The sequence below is a fragment of the Myripristis murdjan genome, chromosome 22 (genome assembly GCF_902150065.1).
Source record: "Myripristis murdjan chromosome 22, fMyrMur1.1, whole genome shotgun sequence".
NCBI classification, from domain to species: domain Eukaryota; kingdom Metazoa; phylum Chordata; class Actinopteri; order Holocentriformes; family Holocentridae; genus Myripristis; species Myripristis murdjan.
In genome coordinates this window covers 835,860-859,775 of record NC_044001.1, presented here as the reverse complement: position 1 = coordinate 859,775, position 23,916 = coordinate 835,860, and the positions used below count along the sequence as shown (strand labels likewise).

General features: G+C 41.6%; 1 protein-coding gene across 1 annotated transcript; it reads left to right on the top strand.

Moving 5' to 3' along the window:
- Positions 1-942: 942 nt before the first annotated feature.
- Positions 943-13,347, top strand: LOC115354423 (NLR family CARD domain-containing protein 3-like; the record flags this gene model as incomplete). Its single annotated transcript, XM_030044818.1, has 6 exons — positions 943-1,015; positions 4,212-5,942; positions 5,991-6,305; positions 6,698-6,863; positions 11,611-11,618; positions 13,191-13,347. Coding segments are annotated over exons 1-6 (2,445 nt in total), but the record flags the coding sequence as incomplete, so codon positions are not given.
- Positions 13,348-23,916: the final 10,569 nt, after the last annotated feature.

Genomic DNA, 23,916 nt, shown 5'->3' with positions numbered 1-23,916 from the left:
CTAAAGGGAATTTGTGCTTCACAAATTATTTATTAATCTGCATTTATTTGTGCAGATCATCAGCGGCTCCCGGCTCCTTTACAGAGACCAAACGCTGCATGCATGAAACTGGTCGCCATGACAAATTCAAATTAAAATGTCGAATTTCACTGTAAGGCTCGGGCTGGGTGACAGAGACTAAATCAAATAGGCCTATTTAGAAATATTTTGACCAAATCCCTCAATATGGTTAATGTAGGGATGAGTGCTGTTGCTCTGGGAAAATATTCACACACTGAGATTTTGGATAATATTTTTTAACGTCTTTATTTTTCTGTGAGTGAAAAATATATTCAGTAAAAAAGACGACATTCACAAGTCAGCAAAGTGAGTAAGGAGGAGTGAAGAGCAACATGTGATCTATGAAGACACTGTGTGTGTGTGTGTGTGTGTGTGTGTGTGTGTGTGTGTGTGTGTTTGTGTGTGTCACCTGCGTAAATTCACTTTATTATTTTTTGAGACATGAGGGGGAAAAATACAACAAATAATTAGCAAGACATTAATAAAAATTAAAAAAAATGAGATCAGTGTAAAGACTGACCAAAAAAATTTAATTAAAATTAAAAAAACATACATTTGCAAAATAACCATTTTGGAATTGAAGTAGAAAAAACAACATAGAAAATTATTATAGATATACACTAAATATAAAATAGCAACAAAATAACTGTGACGTTTCTACAAAAATATGTTGAAACACACATTATTTATGTGACTCCATTTATCACAGTTAATGCCTGTTGTCCAATAGGAAACTAGAACATCAACCCATATATCATCCCTTTGGTGTGTGTGTGTGTGTGTGTGTGTGTGTGTGCACCTCTTAGACTGACTTAAAGCAGAAGATGAGTGACTGTGTGGAGGAAGAGGAGGGCAGAGCAGCATCTGCAGTGTCCAGCCGTCTGTCCATGAAGAGTGACTGGTCTAAAGGACGAATTCCAGACTTCAGTGATGGACCTGGAGCTTCAGACACAAAGTAAGACAGCTGTTAGAGTGCAGTGTGTGTTCACTGTTTTCTTGTGAAATCTGTTTGTGGCTCATGGAGAAAGTAGACGTGACACTGAAACTGATGCTTCAGATCATGAGCCACATCCGCTCTTTTAGCTGGACCCCCCCTCACAAAAAAAGGTTGCGACCAAATCATGAGCTGCTGGGAGTGACTGGGAAAGCTGGGAGCACCAGTGCTGCCAGTGGAAAAGTTAGTCTGGAGCCCTGATTTACAAGAACTAATAACCTGTTTCAAACATTTGTGTTTCCAGAGGTTCCTGCCACAGAGCAGAGTCTGCAGTGTCCAGCTGTCTGTCCATGAAGAGTGACCGGTCTAAAGGACTACCTGAAGACTTCAGTGCTGAACCTGGAGCTCCAGACACAAAGTAAGACAGCTGTCAGACTGTGAGCCTGATGGAATATGATGACATGAGGTTTAGGCCTGTCACAATAACACATTTTGCTTTGCGATGAATTGCATCGGAATTGCGATAAGCGATAACATTACGTAATATTGTGCTTTTAACACAATTTTTATTATTGCTGTAATTTTGACATTTTCAGACCATTCTTTAAACTTTTATTATGATAATAAAGGCATAATGATGCAAGAACACCCTTTTGAAGAGAAATAAACATTTATTCAACAAGAATATTCAAAAATATAAACAAGAAATTTTAAATATCCAAAATAAAAAAAGACGTAAAAATACCAAAATAAATAAATAAAGACGTTATGAATACAAAAAACTGGCCCTGATAACAAAAAGTGCACTGTAATTAAAAAAAAAAAAAAAAAAAACACAACCAAAAACGTTGAAATGGACAAGAACAAACCGGAGAAAATCTTCAGAGTGACAGAGCTCCCACAGGATCTCCGTCAGAATGAGCCCTGATATCAGGAAATGATGCACATTTATGTTCTTAGGCTGGGCCTGCCCCGTACAGAGGTTGGAGTATAATTGGCCAGTTACCCGGACATGGACAGGCCAACCACTGTCCATGCCTTGTTCCCAGAATGTGTGATGCTGTGTGTGTGGATGTTGACTGGGCGTGTGTCTAATGCAACAGACCTAAATAACAAGATAAAGTACATCTGGCTCCTGTTTTATCTGTCCTCTGTTATGCTGAGCCCGCTCCAAGTGGACAAGCTGTCCTGAACTATATGATACACTGGACAATACAAGAGACACTGAACTATAAGGCCAATTATAACAGACTCAAGTCTTTGTGGTTTCAGAAGAAGTTCCATGTCGTTCGCTCTTTTCTCCGCCTCGTCTTTGTGTGTGTGTGTGTGTGTGTGTGTGTGTGCAGCCCATGGCCCCGCCCCCTCACAGAGACAAAGACACTCGATGACAGGAGCGTTCCCTCCGTTCATTCCTCTGATGAAGCAGCTCACCTGGCTGACAGACGCTCTTGTCCTCTGCTCTCTTTGGCAGAGAGACGAGGAAAACAAACACGCATGAACGTGGCGATTAATCGCGATCAGAAAAGTTACCAACTTCATTTAAATTTACCGTGCAATTAACCGACTTATCACATATCACGACAGGCCGACTGAGATTATATAGCAGAGCAAGAAGTGAGGATTGCTCCCTGCTCTGCAATCCAGCTGTTCAAACAAAACACATCTGGCTCTGTGCTGTTTTCCACAAACTATGATGCTGTTTGATGTTTTGCACCAAAGCACCTGAGAACATTTCCACCTGCACCTGCACTCACAAGTTCTTCACACACCTGAGTCTGAAGTTTAGATTCACATTGACTGACAGAGAAATCTGATCCTGTGCTGCTCAGACTGATGTGCATGTGATGCACCATGGCTCACATCACACATGCACACACACACACACACACACACACACACACACACGTCAGCATGGAGGTGCTTCACCGTGAGCAGTGGTGAAGCCCATGACTTGAGTTAAAGTGTAGATCCTCCTGGTCAAATATTACTGCACTGCCAGTGGAAGCTGCTCAGTCAAATGTTTTACTTGAGTTAAAGTAATCTCTTTTAAAAATACTTAATTATTCAAAAGTACATTTTCATTTCATCATCAAGATTCAAGGTAAAAAACACAAGGTTCAACACATCGCTCTTTTATTTTCACAATGCATTTACAGAACCTGAGAACTCTCTGGAAAATATATTGTTTCAAACTGGGACTAAATTTTAGTTTTAGTTTTTTTATTCTTAAGCTGTGGTGTGTTTGTGTGCAGATTGGGGCCTAAACAGTCTTGGAGCTGCATCAGTTGCTTTGACTGGAAAGCTGAGACTCTTGTGGATTCAATGAGCCACATTTGATTCCTGTGTGATGATGTTGGCCCCCATAGCAGCCATTTCACTGCAGGCAGAGACTTTTGTCAAACTGGACGTCGCTGGAGAAAATGACCTCTAGTGACCTCTAGGAGAATCACAGCCTCATCAAACTTTACACACACAACCTAGCGAGCGAGGCCGTTCAGAGGAGCTCTGCTTCTCCAGCTGGACTGACAGTGAGGGCCAGTTTCTGACACATTTATACAACAAGGATAAGAGGATACTTAAGAAACACAATATGTATTGATCGGCTCCCAGGTGTCATGATAGTATCGATCAGGAGATCAGCATATTGTCCCAGCCTGAGGTTGTAATACCTGACTTCTGGCCCTGGAACCAGACAGGAGCACTGGAACCCAGCATGAAAACCCACCTGGATGTGGAGGGGATTCAGACATTTGTTATGGGGTCTAGTCGTAGTAAACTGTAGTAGTAACCATGGTGACTAATCTCAGGCTTAAGTCAAGGGGGCGTCGTCCTCTTGTGTTTGTTGAAAGCTTGTTGCAGCGAATTTCCAAACAAAAACAAAACAAAAACATGAGCTGTCAATCTCTTGGATTGCTGTATTTGTCATAATCTGCTGCAAAAAGTCAAAGTGGATGTCTTGCTGCTTACATGGACATTTAGTCTTGTAAATACTATCTTAATTGCATTAATATTAGAATATTTTTGTCCATGTAAATGTAGTCACACAAAGTGACATAAGAGACCACTTATGATAATTGTAATAACCGTGGCTAAATGTCAAGTGTCACATCATCGTGTTTGTGTGTTTTTTACATTTTTTTTTTTTTTTTAAGATTTTAAGATTTCTGTTAAAACATAATTTTGTCTAAACATAAACAAACTGCTTTCATCTCCACAGGGACAGGAAGAGGAGTCGAGGTGATGTGAATGAGCAGCCGTCCTGCTGTGCTTTGTGTCAGGAGCTCCTGAGGGATCCAGTCTCCACCAGCTGTGGACACTGGTTCTGCAGACGGTGCATCACCTCAGACTGGGACCAGTCTGATCCATCAGGAGATCCTGCCTGTCCCCAGTGTGGAGAAAGATCCAGAACAAGACCTGGACTGCAGACACCCAGTCAAACCAGCCCAGTGGACGGCGGTCTGCAGGAGGTTTTAGACGAGCATAAGATCAGTCTGAAGAGGAGATGTGAATTTGTGACAGAAGGAACTGCTGCAGCAGGAAGTGGAACCCCCCTCAACAGGATCTACACTGAGCTCTACATCACACAGGGACAGAGGGAAGAGGTTAATACCCAACATGAGGTGTGGCAGCTGGAGACAACATCCAAGATGGAGACCCTCAGTGACACTCCAATCAGGTGCCAGGACATCTTTAAACCCTTACCTGGCCAAGACACACACATCAGAGTAGTTGTGACGCAGGGCGTTGCTGGCATTGGAAAAACCTTCTCAGTGCAGAAGTTCACTCTGGACTGGGCAGAGGGCTTGGAAAACCAACATGTCAGTCTTGTGGTTCTGCTCTCGTTCCGGGAGCTGAACTTGATCAAAGATGAGCGCTACAGTCTTCTCCAGCTGCTCCGTGTTTTCCATCCAACATTACAGACGGTCACAGCAGAGAAGCTCGCCGCCTGTAAAGTCGTGTTCATCTTTGACGGCCTGGATGAAAGCAGGTTTTCATTGGATTTCCAGAACAATGAGGTCGTGTCTGATGTCACACAGACATCATCAGTAGACGTCCTGCTGACAAACCTCATCAAGGGGAAGCTGCTTCCCTCGGCTCTCCTCTGGATAACTTCCAGACCTGCGGCAGCCAATCAGATCCCTCCTACATGTGTCGACAGGGTAACAGAAGTGCGAGGGTTCACTGACCTCCAGAAGGAGGAGTACTTCAGGAGGAGATCCAGTGATGAGGAGCTGTGCAACAGAATCATCTCACACATCAAGGCGTCCAGGAGCCTCCACATCATGTGCCACATGCCAGTCTTCTGCTGGATCACTGCTACAGTTCTGGAGCACATGTTGACTACAGACCAGAGAGGAGAGCTGCCCAAGAGCCTGACTGACATGTACTCACACTTCCTGCTGGTTCAGACACAGAGGAAGAAGCACAAGTACAATGAGAGACATGACAGGAGTCAGCAGGAGCTGATGAAGACTGACAGGAAAGTTCTTCTGAAGCTGGGCAGGCTGGCATTTGAACATCTGAAGAAAGGCAACCTGATGTTCTACCAAGAAGACCTGGAGGAGTGTGGTCTTGATGTCACAGAGGCCTCGGTGTACTCAGGAGTGTGCACAGAGATCTTCAAAACCGAGTGTGTGCTCTTCCAGAGAAAAGTCTACTGCTTTGTTCATCTGAGCATTCAGGAGTTTCTGGCTGCAGTCTACATCTTCCACTGCTACACCAACAGCAACACAGAGGTACTGGCCAGAGTCATGAGGAGAGAATGTGATGACAAAAAGCCATCGTTGGATATCTTCCTGAAGACAGTCATGTCTGAAGCCCTGAAGAGCGAAAATGGCCATCTTGACCTCTTTGTCCGTTTCCTTCATGGCCTCTCACTGAAGTCCAACCAGAAGCTCTTAGGAGGCCTGCTGGGGTCCAACCAGAAGCTCTTAGGAGGCCTGCTGGGGTCCAACCAGAGGCTCTTAGGAGGCCTGCTGGGTCGGACAGAGAGCAGAGCAGGAGACATCAAGACAGCCATCAACAACCTGAAGGAGATGAACACCGACAGTGTCTCACCTGACAGAAGCATCAACATCTTCCACTGTTTGATGGAGATGAACGACCTCTCAGTACATCAGGACATCCAAAAGTTCCTCAAGTCAGAGAACAGATCAGAGAAGAAACTCTCTGAGATCCACTGCTCAGCTCTGGCCTACATGCTGCAGATGTCAGAGGATGTTCTGGATGAGTTTGACCTGAAGGCGTACAACACATCAGATGAGGGACGACAGAGACTGATCCCAGCTGTGAGGAACTGCAGGAAGGCTCGGTTAGTCCTGATGTCAAATCAACATTATACAAACAGTGTAGAGCTGCTTCCATACCTGACACCATCAGAAATACAATAAAGATATGTAGTTCTCTAAATATTCAGGATAAAGATTGATTCTGAGAGAAAAAATATACTTCAGGCAGTCCAGGGTAAAAAGGAGGCAACACGATGGTGATGCCCACAGCAGCTCACGCCTACAATACTTCAAAACCAGAGTTTTTCCTGAGTAATTGAACTTGAGCATCTGGTTTCTACTGCTTGGTTTGTTCGGATATTATACATGAAGCACCTTTCAAAAAATTTGTATCCTGTAATACAATTTAATATTACTATAATATAACACTAGACACAAGAAAATCACAGACTTGTCATTAAATCTGTAATTACAGACTTTCTGGCTGTCGACTCTCAAAGACTCACTGTGGAACCGTGGCCTCGGCTCTGAAGTCCAACCCCCATCTGACAGAACTGGACCTGAGTGAGAACATCAGGCTGCAGGATTCAGGAGTGGAGCTGCTGTCTGCTGGACTGGAGAGTCCAAACTGCAGACTGAAGACTCTCAGGTCAGACTGCACTTTTTAATGATGTGTGAACATGTCACATTCTGTTAGCTGAACAGGAGTTTTACAAGCTTACATCTCAAATTGTTGTCAAACTGTATTTTCACACAATGCTTGTGTGTTGAAATGAAAAAACTGTGAACTTGAGTGATGATATCGTACATATTGTGCATGTAGGAGTCTTTGGGAATCTGATATTTATTGTGATAATTCCACAGAACGTATAGAGGACACCATGATGGAGGTCTTGGTCCAACTATGGATTCACAAAGGATTCCAATATTTTCTTTGATGAATCATCGGGGACAAAAATCCCATGTGGGCATATCAGTGCATTCTGGTATCTTTCACAGATTAGGCATGATGGGATGGAGTTGATATGTCCAACTTTTCCCATCCTGATCACATTCCCTCATGGTCACTGTTGTCTTGTAACTGTTCTGAACCTCAACTAAACCTTTAGGACCTCTTGTTTTTCATTGATTATTATTTTGATCATTTTCACACACTTTTTCACAGCTCACCTACTTCCCATGCAAAACTTTGTTTAAACTCTGCAGGCTGACAGACGACCACGCCAAATGAACATTTTGTATATTTCAGGATATTTTCTGTCTCTAGTCCCTCAGACTGAGCCACATGAACACAGTGGACTGTCACCATGTTTTTGACTGAATACTGTGATATCCATATTGTGAGGATCTTGTTAGGATGACTGGTTGGTGCTTTCATCAAAGTGTAAGTCATTAGTAACATGGATATGATGAGCGAGCAGGCTGAGGCCAATAACAGCAGAGAGGAGCGTCTAATAAGTTGAGAAAACTGCATCCCTTTACTGTAATGCAGCCTTTAAAAGCAGGAGAGGACAACACTGATGCCACAAGATATTACCATATCCCAAATCCCACATGATATCTGATCTCATATCACAGTATCCATATTATATCAATATATTGATGGGCCCACCTCTACTGCCACCACCTGGTTAATCTTTTTATTTATTTATTAGTTATTTTTAAGTTATTTTTATTTGGAAAAGCATTCCTTATACATTGTCTCACCTGAGGCCTGTATCAGGCAGCAGCTCAGTTTTCCCTGGATCTCTCAGACCTATCCGGCTGCACTAATGGAGATCCTGGTGATCAGGGATAACCGGCATCACAACACTGATTATCAGCTCGCTCACTCCATCCAGGTTTGCCTCATCAAGAGCCATGAATGCACATGTATAAGGGGCGGAGTCTGAAGGAGCCGACCAATCACAAACATGAGCCACAAGGAAAAACGCAGAGCGCGGCTGCCTCAAAGAGAAGGCAGAATTCTGGGTAACGAACTGCCGACTGCATAAATGTTGAAGTTGCACGTCATCGGCTCAAGTTTCCACATCTGACACTGAAACCCATGAACTCACTGCACAGCAGTGGTGTAGTCTACGTGATACGCAGGTATACGGCGTATACCCAGTAGAAAAGGGCCCGAATTTCCGTATAACAACTTAAAAATGCGCAAAGATACGTATGAGTATGTTTTTTTGACATAACGTTCACTTTCCCGTTCATAAAGTCGCCTTCTCTGTGTTATGAAGTGGGTTCTTTTTGACCATATTTTGGGGCACACTACAGCTGGAGCTAACGTTAACGTTTCAGAAAGGGAGCCTGTGTGTGTGTGTGTGTGTGTGTGTGTGTGTGCGTGCGCGTGTGTGTGTGTGTGTGTGTCTGTGTGTGTCTGTGTGTGTGTGCGCGCGCGTGCATGTTCATGCACGCGTATACCCACTAGAATACACTAGACTACACCACTGCTGCACAGATGTGCTGTGTGTATTTAACCCCCCTCAGGGGTTAAAAGAGCATGGGAGCAAGTAAAAACACAAGAACATCATTGCATTTGTTAAGTTTGCCTTTTTATTACCGCCTGTTATACAGGCGATAATAAAATAAAGCGGACGCCAAAATTCAGTCACGTCCGTGCATCAGGTTGACAGCCTGAATAAAATCAGACTCTGAGCTGCGTTAGAACTCAGCAGGAACAAAAGGCAAATCTAAAGGCCGACTCGCCTCTGGAATGAAGGACAAATGATCCTTTTTCACATTTGCATCAGCGAGCTGTCAATCAGGCCCATTCTCTCACCCAGGAATAATTTGCCCCCCAAAATATTTAGAGCTAATTAATTGTGCCATTTTAAATGTCCCTAAAATGTTGTGAAACGCCTCTAAAATCCTTTTAATGATCACATTTCCTTTAATGGTCTGTCCTGTGTTCCTCTCGTGCAGAGTGTCAGCTCTGTACAGCAGCAGCTGTTAGCCTGAAGCTGCTTCACATCAGCATCACAGCCTCTCTCTCACAGAGAGTCAGAGGCAAAATCTAACGGGTTTGACCGGTCCAGGAAAATCCTCTCACGCCGTAATGCTCTCCTTATTTGGACTCGTCGTTCAGGGGATCGTCAATGATTGGGCAGGCCACGTTCTGGCAAACAGCTGATTGGCCAGAGGGCGGAGCTTTATGTAGGATTCAATCCTGTCCTGAAAGCTAGCCTGCCCCGGAGCAGGCTAGCTTTCAGGACAGGTTCAGGACAGGTTTCCTGTCCCGATCAGAGGTGAACCAGCTTTGTGATACAGAAAATCCGGAGTGGAGCCTGAAGGCATCTCGCTAACGCCTTAATCCCACTTCGTGATACAGGCCTCTGGTATTAAAACACTAATATTCGGCTCACACAACATCAGCATAGAATTTTTCAAGTCGTAACTTTTCAAGTTTTGCCCAACAGACTATTTGAGTCAATATCAATATAGGGTACCATTTGGTGTCCCGGGCAGAAATCACTCACTTTTCATGAAAAATTTGCAAAATAAGAAAACTTTGAGGGTTTATTATAAATGGCCAAACATTTAAACACACATTGGTGAAGAGATACATCTTTAAAAGGGTGTTTTTCATATTTAAAAAAAATGTTTTATGTTTAGATGCATGTGATTTTGCAATGTCCCAAACTCCTCTCTACTAACTTCACTGAGTGAAATAAGTAGATAAATGATAAACAATGTACAAATCTTTTACATGCTCTTGTTGCTCTCAAGTACTTGAATAAAATGAGTCAATTGGATCATTTATGGTCTAATTTCATAATAATAATAAACGTTTTGCATGTGTCCCTGGATTTGCTGTCCACCCCGTCATTAGGTGGTTACTGCCACTATAAGAAACCACCTGCTGTAATCAGTGACATCACTACCACTGCTTTGTCTTTTACAAATGGAGTGAAGAATAGCTCCTGCAGAGAGAGTACATATCAACATTTATATTTTGACATTTTCAGCTTTTTATGATTGAACTTGAATGTGTTCAATCTTAATGTGTCCCCCCTGTCATTGCAAAATATGAATCTATATAAATGCTTTTCAGAAATTCAAAATATGTTTGTTAAAGTATACACAGTCACCTTCCTAACTGATACATGTTGCTAGCTAATGGCCCACCATGTGCTCATTAAATGCAAACTTCAGCCAGAAACGTCCTCCCTGTCATTGTCCACCCCGTCATCAAGTCTAGTTTTATAACAGTTTTATAAGTTTTTCAGTGTTCCAGAAGTCAAGTGGAGGACAAAACATATGCAGAGAAAGAAACCATTTGAAGGGATACCTATGTTTCTACTTTTTGTGGTAGGCCTACATTTAGGGACCAACATGTTTTTGTTTTGTTTATATTAATCTTGTTTTTTCGTCTAGTTGAAGGTTTTATTTATTTATTTTTGCTGTTGTTGAGTGTCATTTCCAAATGTAGCCTACCTGTGCACAATTCAAAATACAGTAGGTGAAAAAAGTCATGTTTTGACAAAAAACATTTGTTGACAAAACCATAACATTGTTTCCTTTAAATATATATGAGGCACTTCACTATTGTCCACCCTGTCATGCCAAGGTCCACCCCGTCATGTCATTGTCCACCCCGTCATGTTCATGTTTTATATGAATAAATAATTATTTTCACAAGTTATCAAAACCTTTTGTGTGATTTTGCTCTGAAGAGATTAGGGCCAAACAGTATTATTTCAAAGTTTTACCAGATACCTTTATTTATAGAGTTTATTCAGAAAAGAAAGTACAACTTTCACAGATTTTACATATACAAACATATTTTTCCATAATTTCTGTATTTTTGAGAGATGTTTTCCAGAAACTAAAATATATTCCTGAACGAGGGACCAAATACCTTTCTGAAAATGTACATTTTGTAATCAATATATGATTAGAATATATTTACTCTGTTTAGAAATTGTCCCATGACAGGGTGGACACATTTTGCAATTCGCTTGTACTTTCTATGCTTGCAGTCAATTTATAAAAGGTGCAGGAGCTTGACCAACATGCATTTCTAACAGCTTAAGGTCTACTTTATACAGTGGATATGGAGTTCAGTGGAAAATCTCATCTTTTTTTGTGTGACATTGGGAAGTCTCAGTGGCACTCTATACTGATATTGACTCATTTACATCTGAACCTGGAAGCTTTCCACTCCCCGTTTGAAGAGAGTTGTAGGGGACTGAAAAATAAATCAATAACTACATAAAAAATAAAAAAGAGAAAAACAAAGCATATGTATATCAGCCCACATATATACACCTACATACATACATAAATACATGTGCACACCTGTACAAAGATACACAAATATACATCCAACATTCATTTGTCTGTAAAAAAACACTCTATGGAATCAATTACAATCTGATCTTATTGGTGTTGTAGTCCTCGAGGTCGGTCTGGGTCTCGAGACCACTTTCTGAGGGTCTCGGTCTCGTCTCAGAATCGAAGATATTTTCACTCGGTCTTGTCTCGGTCTCGGACGGGGCGGAATTGTGATTTTTGATCAAGACCGGTCGAGACCAGGCTCTCACTGCTGTGATAAGAGAAAAAAGAAAAGTGCAGCTGCTTCCCAGGTCACTCAGCCTTTGAGACACCTTGAGTGACGCCCCCTGAACACGCAGAGTGCATGAAGACGGCTGGAGAAGCCGTGGTTATGTTTGGCATCCCCGGGAAATCGCCATGAAAAATGTCAGCAAACTCACGTATCATTAAGTTTAGTTTCCAAAATCATAAGGACTTTATCTGCAAAACCATATGCAAGCGAAAACAGTCTGCAGGGTGCAAATTCTGCGGTGCACAACTCACAGAAACCGCTGTGTATTTTATAAGAAAGTCAAAGTCAAAGTGCCTTTACTGTCATTATATTGTGAACAATACAACGAAATTAAAAGTGCCGCTCTGTTGGATGCATCTTATTTCACATGCAGGTGTATTAATTGCTCATTATAAGCCATATTCACCTGACAATTCCAGATTAATATCTTATTTCAAGATTCAAAGAGTCAAAATATAGCTGTCAAAGCATCAAAATGCAAAATGTTCTCAAATTAATTAAGTTAAGGACCCATGATCAAGAAAGTCAACAAAAACACCTCGCTGAAACGGTTTGTCAGGTTTTTTCACTTAGTTCATTTAATTTAGGCCTTATTCCTTTTTCTTTTAATCTTTCTTTATGAAATGACATATTTCTCATTGCTTGTCAGTGCAGTTTTAAAAAGTATGATGGTGTACTTTTTACAAGAAGTCAAACAACAAGTTTCCTTAGATTTGACATTAGTTAAAAAATGGTGCAATATTTTTTGCAGCAGAGCTCTGGCCATGCAGTCCAGCTGGTTGAATTCCACTGCTCTTCACATTTTCTCTGCCAACTCTCATCCCTAATCTGAAAACGAGCCTCCTTCTCCCGTTTCTTTGTTACCTAAAGCATATTTTCAGACCGACACTGGAGAATACCGTTGTCTGGTCAGTCTTTTGAAATGCTCCTAACTTTGGCCCTGATTGGTCCAGAGACTGGGTGCTGGTGTCATGTGATGCAGAAGCTCTTGTTCTCCAGTTTTACTCTGAGAAGATGGTCGACTGAAGGCATGTGAGGACTTTTCACTGAGCCATTCATTTGTTATTTATGGACGGACCTATGGCTGTTTTCACGTCTACTGTATTTAGCACTGAATTTGAATAATTTGGACCTTTTATCATTTCTTGCTTTCATGGTTTGTTTATTTGTGTTTTTAATATTTTGATGTCTTTTCATTTCCTTTGATGGTTTTGTAAAGCACATTGGAACTTTGCTTTAAAGGTCTAATATAAATATAAATTAGTGTTATCAGTATTATTATTAATATAATTGTTATAATAATTATTTAATTGGTTTGTCCTTCTTTTTGAATATTTTGAAAAATCTATGACTGATAAAAAAAAAAAAAAACTGGAAATAATAGCTCCATATTTTGTTCTTTATTCAGATTGAGGCGCTGCGGGTTGTCAAAGAGCTGCTGTGCTTCTCTGGCCTCGGCTCTGAAGTCCAACCCCCATCTGACAGAGCTGGACCTGAGTGAGAACCAGCTGTGGGATTCAGGAGTGAAGCTGCTGTCTGCTGGACTGAAGAGTCCAAACTGCAGCCTGAAGACTCTCAGGTCAGACTGCACTTTTTAATGATGACATGAATGTATGGATACTGTTTGAATCATATAGTAGCACTAAATGTCTATAAGGCAGATATTGCTGTGAAGTATATATTGTGCTTTTTTAAAGTCGGGGCTGCTGGTTATTTTAGTTTTTGTGAGGATGGTTGGTCAGGTTCTGTATCATGGATGCATGCGTGCTTTGTGAGGTTTGACAGGTAACTAACAACCGTCTCATGTGTCAGGAGAGAGAGAGCTCAGGTAAGGTAAGGTAAGGTGAGGTAAGGTAAGGTAATTTTTATTTCACATGCCATACACAAAAAAGGTCCCCAGCCCACATGGGCTTACAAGACAGTAAAAAGAAATAGAATAAAAAGGAGCAATAAACACAGTAAGCAAAAACAGAACTCCTCCATCTGTGTCACTCACTGTCAAGCAGATATAGGCCCAGTCAGTTAACTTGGGCAGTACAGCAAGAACAACAACTTCAATTTAAGTCAGAGGCAAACACATCAAACATAAAGCGCCCTCATACGCTGTATGAGCGCCCCCTGCAGGATCCTACACTGCAGGTCACCTGATCTTTTGTCCAGCGGGGCTTTAGAAGACACCCTCCACACTGGTCTACAACCATCAGACACCTTCAGTTTAGTCCTCCACACAGTGTCCTTTCTCTCAGCCAGCACTCCTCGGGTTAAAGCAGCAACACAACACTTACACAGACATTTCCTATTTGACATGTAAAGGTCCATCTTTATGGCTGACGTAGAGCCCAACAGAGATCCTGTTTTCCAGTCTGTTCTATTGTGAGACCCAACTCAGGGAAAGGATCTCTGCTGTCAGGAAGTTCAGTCCCATGAGCGTAGTCCTGTAGCATGTCCAGATCCTCAGCAGTAAGTCTCTTAGTCCAAGTGTTCAGAACAGCCCTGACATGTTGGTTGGATCTCAAACCCAACAATGAACTATGAACCCATGTGTAGTGTCGCTCTTTCTCATTCATCTCCCTCCATACATCGACCAAGCTGTGGGTTTCTATCAGCTGTTTGATTGCACCTCAGGAGGCTGCATGAGGCTCAAGGTGATTCCGATCCATTTGATCATTTTCTGTGCAGTTGAAATCTCCCCCAAGAAACAAGAACTCTTCAGACCCACTCTGACTTAGAACCACACTGAGATCAGCTAAAAACTGAACCCTGTCACACCCTGCATTCGGAGCGTATACATTTACAAACACTAAACTGTAAGATTCATATTTGGCTTTTACGACCAACAATCTACCTTTAACTGTTTCCTCCACCACATACAGAGTGTGGCAGAAAACTCTTTGAAAAAAGCAGAGCTACTCCTCCACTGTCATTACTTAGATGGTGATGTGGAAACTTCGGTCCAGATCAGGCCAGATTGACTGCAGAAAACTTTTTAGACTTGGTACCAAAAAACACCAATAAAATAAGTCTTGGAGGCTTCAAAAATTAAGACTAGGAACCAGGCAGAGTCTTAAGCAGGCAGGTTTATTTTCATTCGAGATCTCAAATGAAAAGAAACAGTGAGTCGATCCTTGAAGAAGACTGGGGTTCTTAGTTTATCCACCTGTTTATATGTCCTCCCAACTCCTGGGTGCCCACCCTCACTATTTTCCTTCTTTGGTGATTTTTGGGGACCAAAAACCATAGTGTCAGCAGTTTTGTTCATACAAAAAGATCCTATATGATCCCAGGAATAGCGGTGTCAGCATTCGGCCAGCTGGTGAGATTACAGCTACTAATTGGGCCAGATTTACCTCGGGCTTGTAGATCTTGGACTCTGGCCGATGCTTTGCGGTCACTTTTCTAGATAAGGAAAGCACTAAAAATATGTCTGGCTTTGAAGTGAATTAAAGAAAAACACATACACTTCAATCCATGACATTTGTGGTCAGTGCTGATGGATGTCTACTCATTAAAAAGTATTTTTTTAATCCTTGACATGTCTCGGCCAATGCTGATTTATGTTCCTCATGAGGTATCTTATCTTTATTACCTTCTACAGTGTTGGTATTTTTGGGCTCAGAATTACCTTTACAATGGCTCATACTGACTTCACCATCCCAGTCTTTCTCCCAGTCAGTGTCACTGGTGCTGTCACTGTGTGTCTCCTGAACAAACATGACATTAATGAACTTCACTTTTACAAGTTCAAAAAGACACGCTCTCTTTCTTCCATCCCTCGCTCCATTTACACGGAGGGTTGATATTTTAAAGTTGTTCATAACAACAGATGTAAAAAGAAACAACATGAGACCAGGCTGAAACAACAGGGGAGCCAAGCTGCCTTATTCTGTCTCTGCTTGTCCATGCTGTAGTTCTTGTTTTATTTTCTGCAGAATCGTCTTCAACCTGTACGTCTCTTGATCAGTGTAGCCTCCTTTGTCTCTACTAAAGCTCTGACTGAGTGTAGAAACAGCTCCTTGTCCTCAAAATAATCTTCAATTTTTACTTTCTACATATTCTTTATCTGCTGCAAGAAGTTTTTTACCTGTCTCATCTCATAATGCTTCTCATGCATGAGCAACAGACATTTTGGATTTACAGCTGTTCTGACTGCCTGCAGCACTCTCCTCTTGCTCCTCCTCCTGCTCCTCTTCTTCTTCCTCCTCCTCCATGTTCATCTCAGATTCTTGCTCTTCCTGTTGTCTGCCTAAACTCCTGGTCACAGTTCCTTTTTTGACCTTTGAATACTCAAGCTGTTCCCGTTTTCTTTTCAGTGCAGGGATCTTTCAAACCTGTTCTTCCTCCATCATATCATCATCATCATCATCATCATCATCAGTGTTGAGCTCCACACTCTGTGCAGTTTGGTCTGTAGTGTCTGCTGCTGCAGGCTGCTCTCCTGTCTCATTTTCAGTATCTGCAGTGTTTTTATCTGTTTTTCATCCACATTGCTCTGTACTGTTTCATTATTCTTTTGTTCTGCACTGTGTTGCTCTGAGAGTTTCCTCCGTCTGCATCACTCTGCACATTCTCAGCTGAGGAGTTTCTCAGGACACACATGCACCAGGTGACCTTCCACTCCACAACCAAAACACTTCAAAGTCCCAGAGTTTACAAAAATGGCATAATCAAAATCATTAACCTTCAGATTGAACACCAAATTCAACTCCTCGTCTTTTTTATTCAGGATCATGTACACCTGCCGTCTGTGTGACACGACATGCGTCAACAGCGGCGACTTACAGCCAGATGACAGTTTCTTTATAGGAGAAACTATTTTTCCATGTCTGGAAAGCTCTCTGATCAAAATCTCATCCTTAATGAACGGCAGGATGTTGGAGATCATTATTCTCTTTTCCAGCGCGGTGAGCGGTGACACCGACACAAACGTGTCTTTCACAACAATGCCCACTTCCACCACTTTGTTCGCTTTGTTCACATCATCCACAAAAATCACCACAGCGGAGAGGGAGAGGGAGAGAGACCTGTATCAGTGTGAGCAGGCTGCTGGAAAACATGGCAGATCCATAATAATAAGTAGATAATACGGAAGACGTGGTGAATGGTTTTAGATAGATAGATAGATAGATAGATAGATAGATATACTTTATTGATCCCAACCAGGGAAATTCTGGTGTTCCAGCAGCAACAGTAGAAACATACAATAAAGTTAACTAAAAAAAAGAATAAAGGCTAAAAATATACAATAAAGACTATAAAGACTAAAGACTCAAAAAATACAATAAGGGCTAACCTAAGGAAAGGAGATACGAGATGTGAAAATATACATATGGAATGAGTATGACAATATACAGATGGAGCTGAAGTATATACATGATTGTATAGATTGTATAGATAAGGAGAGTTAGTATGAAACCAGGAGACTAAGAACCAAGTGGCAGAACCTGACGCCACTTGACGCCACATCTGCAACTTGTCTTTTAACAGATTCTTTGTAAATGTGGGACCAGAATTAGCAGCAAAAATAAAGGAACCAGCAACAACAGAATGTGGTGGTGTGGAAGATTTGGGGGACAGAAATCCAAGTACAATTTTTCTAGAAGCAGTTGATGAAAAAGAAATTATTGAAATAGTAAGAAATTGTAAAAACAAAACCTCTACAGACTGGAACGATATCAATATGACCACAGTGAAGAATGTTATTGAAGGAATCGCAAAACCACTAACACACATCTGCAACTTGTCTTTTCAATCAGGTACATTTCCAAATAAAATGAAAATAGCAAAAGTGATACCACTGTTTAAAACAGGGGATAGACACAATTTCACAAAGTACAGGCCTGTTTCTTTACTCCCCCAATTCTCTAAAATACTTGAAAAACTATTTACACACAGACTAGACAAATTCATTGAAAAACACAACCTACTAACAGAAAGTCAGCATGGATTCAGAACGGACAGATCCACATCTCTAGCATTAATCGAATTAATAGAAGAAATTACAGATTGTATTGATAACAAAAAATAGCAATAGGCATATACCGATATCGATACCATCGATCATAGCACATTACTAAAAAAACTAGAAAGGTACGGAATAAGGGGGGTAGGGTTGAGCTGGCTGAAAAGCTAAGTAACAGGCAACAGTTTGTGCAAATAGGTGAGCATTAATCAGAGTACATGAAAGTCACATGTGGAGTACCACAGGGGTCAGTACTAGGCCCAAAGTTGTTTGTAATGTACATTAATGACATATGCAGAGTATCACAACTACTGAAATTTGTTCTGTTCGCAGATGATACAAATATCTTTTGTTCTGGGGAGAATTTACAGCAGATTTTGGAGATGATTACAACAGAAATGAACAAACTCAACCTGTGGTTTGACAGAAATAAATTATCATTAAACCTGAACAAAACAAAGATTATAGTGTTTGGAAGACATAAAACAGAACCTCATGTAGAACTGGTAATTGATAATACACAAATAGAAAGAGTAAATGAAATAAAATTTCTTGGTGTAATCTTGGACCACAAAATCTGCTGGAAACCCCACATAAGCCATGTAAGAGCAAAGCTAGCCAAATGCACAGCAATTCTTGGAAAAATAGGTAATTTTCTGGATACTAAATCACTGCATATTCTGTACTCTTCACTGTTTTTACCATACCTAACCTACTGTGTGGAAGTCTGGGGTAACATCTATAAAAGCATTCTACAGCCAATATACACACTTCAGAAAAGAGCAATAAGGACAATAAACAAAGCAGGATACAGAGAACAGAGAAGGAGGTTACAATCTAAGAGGAGAACTAAATTTCAAAAAACATAAAGTAAGAACAACGATGAAAAGTATGTGTATATCAAGCTGTGGGGTGACTTTGTGGAACAGTTTGGAGCAAGAGATAAAACAAAGTACAAATATAAATATATTTAAAAAGAGGTACAAAAATTTATTCATAAATAGGTATATGGAAGATGAGGGATAAAATAAATTGCTGAAATGATAAGGGATAAGCGGATAGGGGTAATTATGTAGAATAGACCAATTATTATAGAATTTAATGGCTGTGGTAAACATGTGTATTGATATGGATATCTATGTAGCATATATACAGTGATATGGATAAATATGTAGTGTATATATATATATATATATATATATATATATATATATACACATATACATATACATATACATATATATTTATATATGTATGTATATATATATGTGTGTGTGTGTGTGTGTGTGTGTATATATATATATATATATATATATATATACTACATATAAAATAATGGGGGCTGCTGTTTGACGCATGTTGTACGCCGCCGGTGTGTGTTGGGCTTGATGGTTTGGTAAAGCACTTTGGAACTTACCTTCACAGGTGTAATAGAAATATAAATGAGTATTTTCAGTATTATTATTAATGCAATTGTTATAAAAATTATTTCATTGCTGAATGACTGATAAATATACAAAACGCTGGAAATATATATACACACTACTCACAAAAAGTTAGGGATATTTGGCTTTCATTTATGGAAAATATAAAAAGTTCACGCTACAGTGATATTATATCATGAAAGTAGGGCATTTAAGTAGAAGCATACACTGGTGATTTCCTCATCTCAAACAATTTCTTGAAACAAAAGCCAACAACAGTGGTGGATATACCACAACAAAAAATGTCAGTGTCAATAACTTGTCATGTGCCCTTGAGCATCAATTACAGCTTGACAACGACGTCTCATGCTGTTCACAAGTGGACTTATTGTCTGCTGAGGCATGGCATCCCACTCTTCTTGAAGGGCGGCCCTCAGGACATTGAGGTTCTGGGGTACAGAGCTCCGAGCCTCTACACAGCCACTCAGCTGATCCCATAGGTTTTCTATGGGATGCAGGTCTGGAGAAAGTGCAGGCCACTCCATCTGAGGTACCCCAGTCTCCAGCAGCCGTTCCCTAATGATACGACCTCGATGAGCTGGAGCATCAACCACCTGATGTGAATTTTGCCGTTAAGCTCCTTGTTAGAGAACAGCAACTTGTGCAAAAAGTACTGAAACACTGAACAGTTGGACATGTGCAAATATATAAACTATAATGGGTAGGGAAGGGGTGGGAAATTTAAAAAAGTGCATACTTCTTCCCACTCCTGTTTCGAACTTGTGTTTATTATGAATTGATGATGATGCTTTTATTATTATTTTTGTTTTGTTTTGTTTTATGTATGCATGCATGCATGTACGTACATACACTTTTTGTTTTAGTATTTCTTTCTTTCTTTTTCTTTTAGATATGTTCGAAATAAAATTCATTCATTTATTCATTCATTCATTCATAGTGAAGTAGAAAAAGCTCACAGAGCGCAAGGAGCCAGTTGAAACTTACCTTCACAGGTGTAATAGAAATATAAATTAGGATTTTCAGTATTATTATTAATGCAACTGTTATAATAATTATTTCATTGCTGAATTCCTGATAAATATCCAAAACACTGGAAATTATAGCTCCATATTTTATTCTTTATTCAGATTGAGGAGCTGCAGCTTGACAGAGAGCTGCTGTTCTTCTCTGGCCTCGGCTCTGAAGTCCAACCCCCATCTGACAGAGCTGGACCTGAGTGAGAACCAGCTGCAGGATTCAGGAGTGGAGCTGCTGTCTGCTGGACTGGAGAGTCCAAACTGCAGACTGAAGACTCTCAGGTCAGACTGCACTTTTTAATGATGACAGAAATATATGGATATTGTTTGAATCATATAGTAGCACTAAATGTCTATAAGGCTGAGAGAGAGAGAGAAACCTTCTTCTTCATTTAGATTGGAGTGTTTGTGTGTTCTAAACTGGGTTTCTCTCAGAGCCACATGACGTCTATCAGAAAGAGCTGCTGAGGCGTCGGCTCCAGATCTCTGCTGTGTTTGTGGAAGAAAATCAAACAGATCAGGGCTCATCAACTCCATTTGTCCAAAGGCCAGAATGTTGTTAGGCAGACACTGTGGGGAGCAGACTTTACAATAACAACATATTCATTTATTTAGGAATAATTAGCCTGTTATTGTTTAGTATTTTCACTTTCTTACAAATGAACACGTGTATCAGTGTGAGCAGGCTGCTGGAAAACATGGCAAATCCATAATAATAATAATTAGTTAATAAATAGTTAATAATAACTAGACAGTGAAGTAGAAAAAGCTCTCAGAGCACAAGGAGCCAGTTCACTGAGGAGTGACGCTTCACATCTGGAATTATGGAAATGTTATGACTGACAGGAAGTTTGAATCCCCTTTAACCGGTGTTGACTCTGTAATGCAGCGCCCTGATTGGAGGAAAATGTTGAGCCCATGCTTGCATGAAGATACAGCACAAGACTCATTCCATTCCTCAAAGACAGGAAGTGGTTTGAGCTTCACCTGTCAGGCTGCTGCTCTTCAGAGACAAGCAGCCAATCAGACGCAGCTCTGAGAGGGAGGCCTGACACAGATCTGCACTCTGCCTGTCTTATAGTTTATTTTTTATTCTTCATTCAGACTGAGGTACTGCAGTTTGACAGAGAGCAGCTGTGCTTCTCTGGCCTCGGCTCTGAAGTCCAACCCCCATCTGACAGAGCTGGACCTGAGTGGGAACTGTCTGGAGGATTCAGGAGTGGAGCTGCTGTCTGCTCTGGTGGAGAGTCCAAACTGCAGCCTGAAGACTCTCAGGTCAGTAGAGGGGTGGAGTCAGTCCTCTGAGGTCAGTAGAGGGGTGGAGTCAGTCCTCTGAGGTCAGTAGAGGGGTGGAGTCAGTCCTCTCAGGTCAGTAGAGGGGTGGAGTCAGTCCTCTGAGGTCAGTAGAGGGGTGGAGTCAGTCCTAGAGGGGTGGAGTCAGTCCTCTCAGGTCATTAGAGGGGTGGAGTCAGTCCTCTCAGGTCAGTAGAGGGGTGGAGTCAGTCCTGTGAGGTCAGCAGAGGGGTGGAGTCAGTCCTCTGAGGTCAGTAGAGGGGTGGAGTCAGTCCTAGAGGGGTGGAGTCAGTCCTCTGAGGTCAGTAGAGGGGTGGAGTCAGTCCTAGAGGGGTGGAGTCAGTCCTCTGAGGTAAGCAGAGGGGTGGAGTCAGTCCTTTGAGGTAAGCAGAGGGGTGGAGTCAGTCCTAGAGGGGTGGAGTCAGTCCTAGAGGGGTGGAGTCAGTCCCAGAGGGGTGGAGTCAGTCCAGGCGGAGCAGCTTGGTTGCTTGGTTCTTGTGCTGGACACAGTCAGTGCAGGCAGCATTTCCTGGGAAATGTCCAAAGTGCTCAGTGGCCTCAGGACTGGACAGACAGACAGAGAGAGATCAGCCAATCAGAGCAGCCACAGTGTGTTGGGGTCATGTGACCTGCAGGTGATGATGATGATGATGATGAAGAGGATGATGGTTTTGTGTTCATCCCTACAGGCTGGGAAATGACTGGATTCCAGCTGACAGCCTGAGAGGATGTGAGTACTGAGACACACACACACACACACACACACACACACACACACACACACACACACACACACAGAGCAGAGCTCCAGCTTGTGCAGGCTGAGTCGTGGGTTTGAATCCCACCTCAGGCCCTTTGCTGCAGGGCGGCCCCTCTCTCTCCCCGGCCTTTCCTGTCTCTCTCTGATGAGTCCAGTCAAAGCTACAAGGACAAAAACACATTAGAAAAGGAGAAGACAGTATGAACAGATGTGGAGAGAAAGAAAGAAGCAGACAGGAACTCAAACAGAACAACAGAAAATTAGAAGAAAAAAATAATTAAGAAAGCAAATCAGTTGTAGTTTACTTTTTGTGTGTGAGTGTGTGTGTGTGTGTGTGTGTGTGTGTGTGTGTGTGTGTGTGTGTGTGTGTAAGGGGGGGTGTATGATGAGGGTAGGGGGCAGGGGAAAGGACAGAGAGGGGTAGAGAAAAAGAGACGGAGATATAAGAGAAAAAAAACCTGAAGGAGAAAAAGGAGATAAAAAAGGTCTCATTTGTTTAATTGTTGATATGTATTTATTTTTCTCTGGTATTTTGGGTGGATATGAAATCTGCCTTACAAACTCAACAAAAAATGAGCATTAAAAACAAAAAACTAAACAAGCAAATCCTCTAAAACCAAACTCAGATTGAAAACACAAAGGGCTCTAGTTTCGCAGACCTGGCGAGGCGCGGGCGCAGCGCAGCTGCGCTGCACCTACTGGGTGTGGCCAAGTGGATTTTGCAAGTTTGGCACGCCGTGCGCCTTGGCGCATCTACTGCGCCGTTCCTCCTACCGGCGCAAGGGAGGAGAGAAGGCGTGGTGTGGGTTTGACACAGCCGATTCACTTTAAGCCAATCAAATGAGCCCCTGTCCTCACCTTTAAAATGCGCTGCGCGAAGGCGTATTGGAAGTCTACACATTTGACATGGACGAAGAGAGCAGCCGCATCACACACTCAGTGAGGCCAGTCTTGGCTGCTGCAATGTTGCTGGAGCTACCTGCCATCCATCTGTCTACCCATCCATCTAGCCACCCATCCATCCATCCATCCATCCATGCATCTATCCTTAAAATCGTCTTCCTGAGTCCCCTGTCTTTCCATTACCTGCCTGCCTCACATCTCTTTTTTTCCAGCTCTGTCACCGTCTGTTAAAGTTATTGATTTTTACGAGCAAATATAAATTTTACTGTGAAGCCCTCATTTTTAATGAATGTTTTTACCTCAAAGCATAATCCTCGGCATATTCATATAAATACATGTTTGTTTTGCAACTTTCGACTCCATCACTTACTGATGCAACAACACACTAGAGATTAAAACAAAACCCGGTTCATGAAAGCTTTTACATTCGCTGTTCTAAACGCCCAGTGTCTGGCAAGGAACCGATGCATTTTACATTTTCGATGTGTGGAATCAGGGTTTCCGTTAGAAAAAATTGGCACGGGACAACATGACCGGCAGGTTTTCAATTTACCAGACAAATGTTTGAAATTACGGTCAAATATTATCTGAATTTATTGAGCTTAAAATTATATGCAGACTACATAAGAATGACATCAAGGCATGTCAGTTTATAGTGTAATCTTTGTATTGAAAAGCAGGCTGTATCAAATAAAATTAGTGCCGTCAATTGACTCACGTGCGTAACGTCTAAAATAAATAAATAAATATTGCACAAG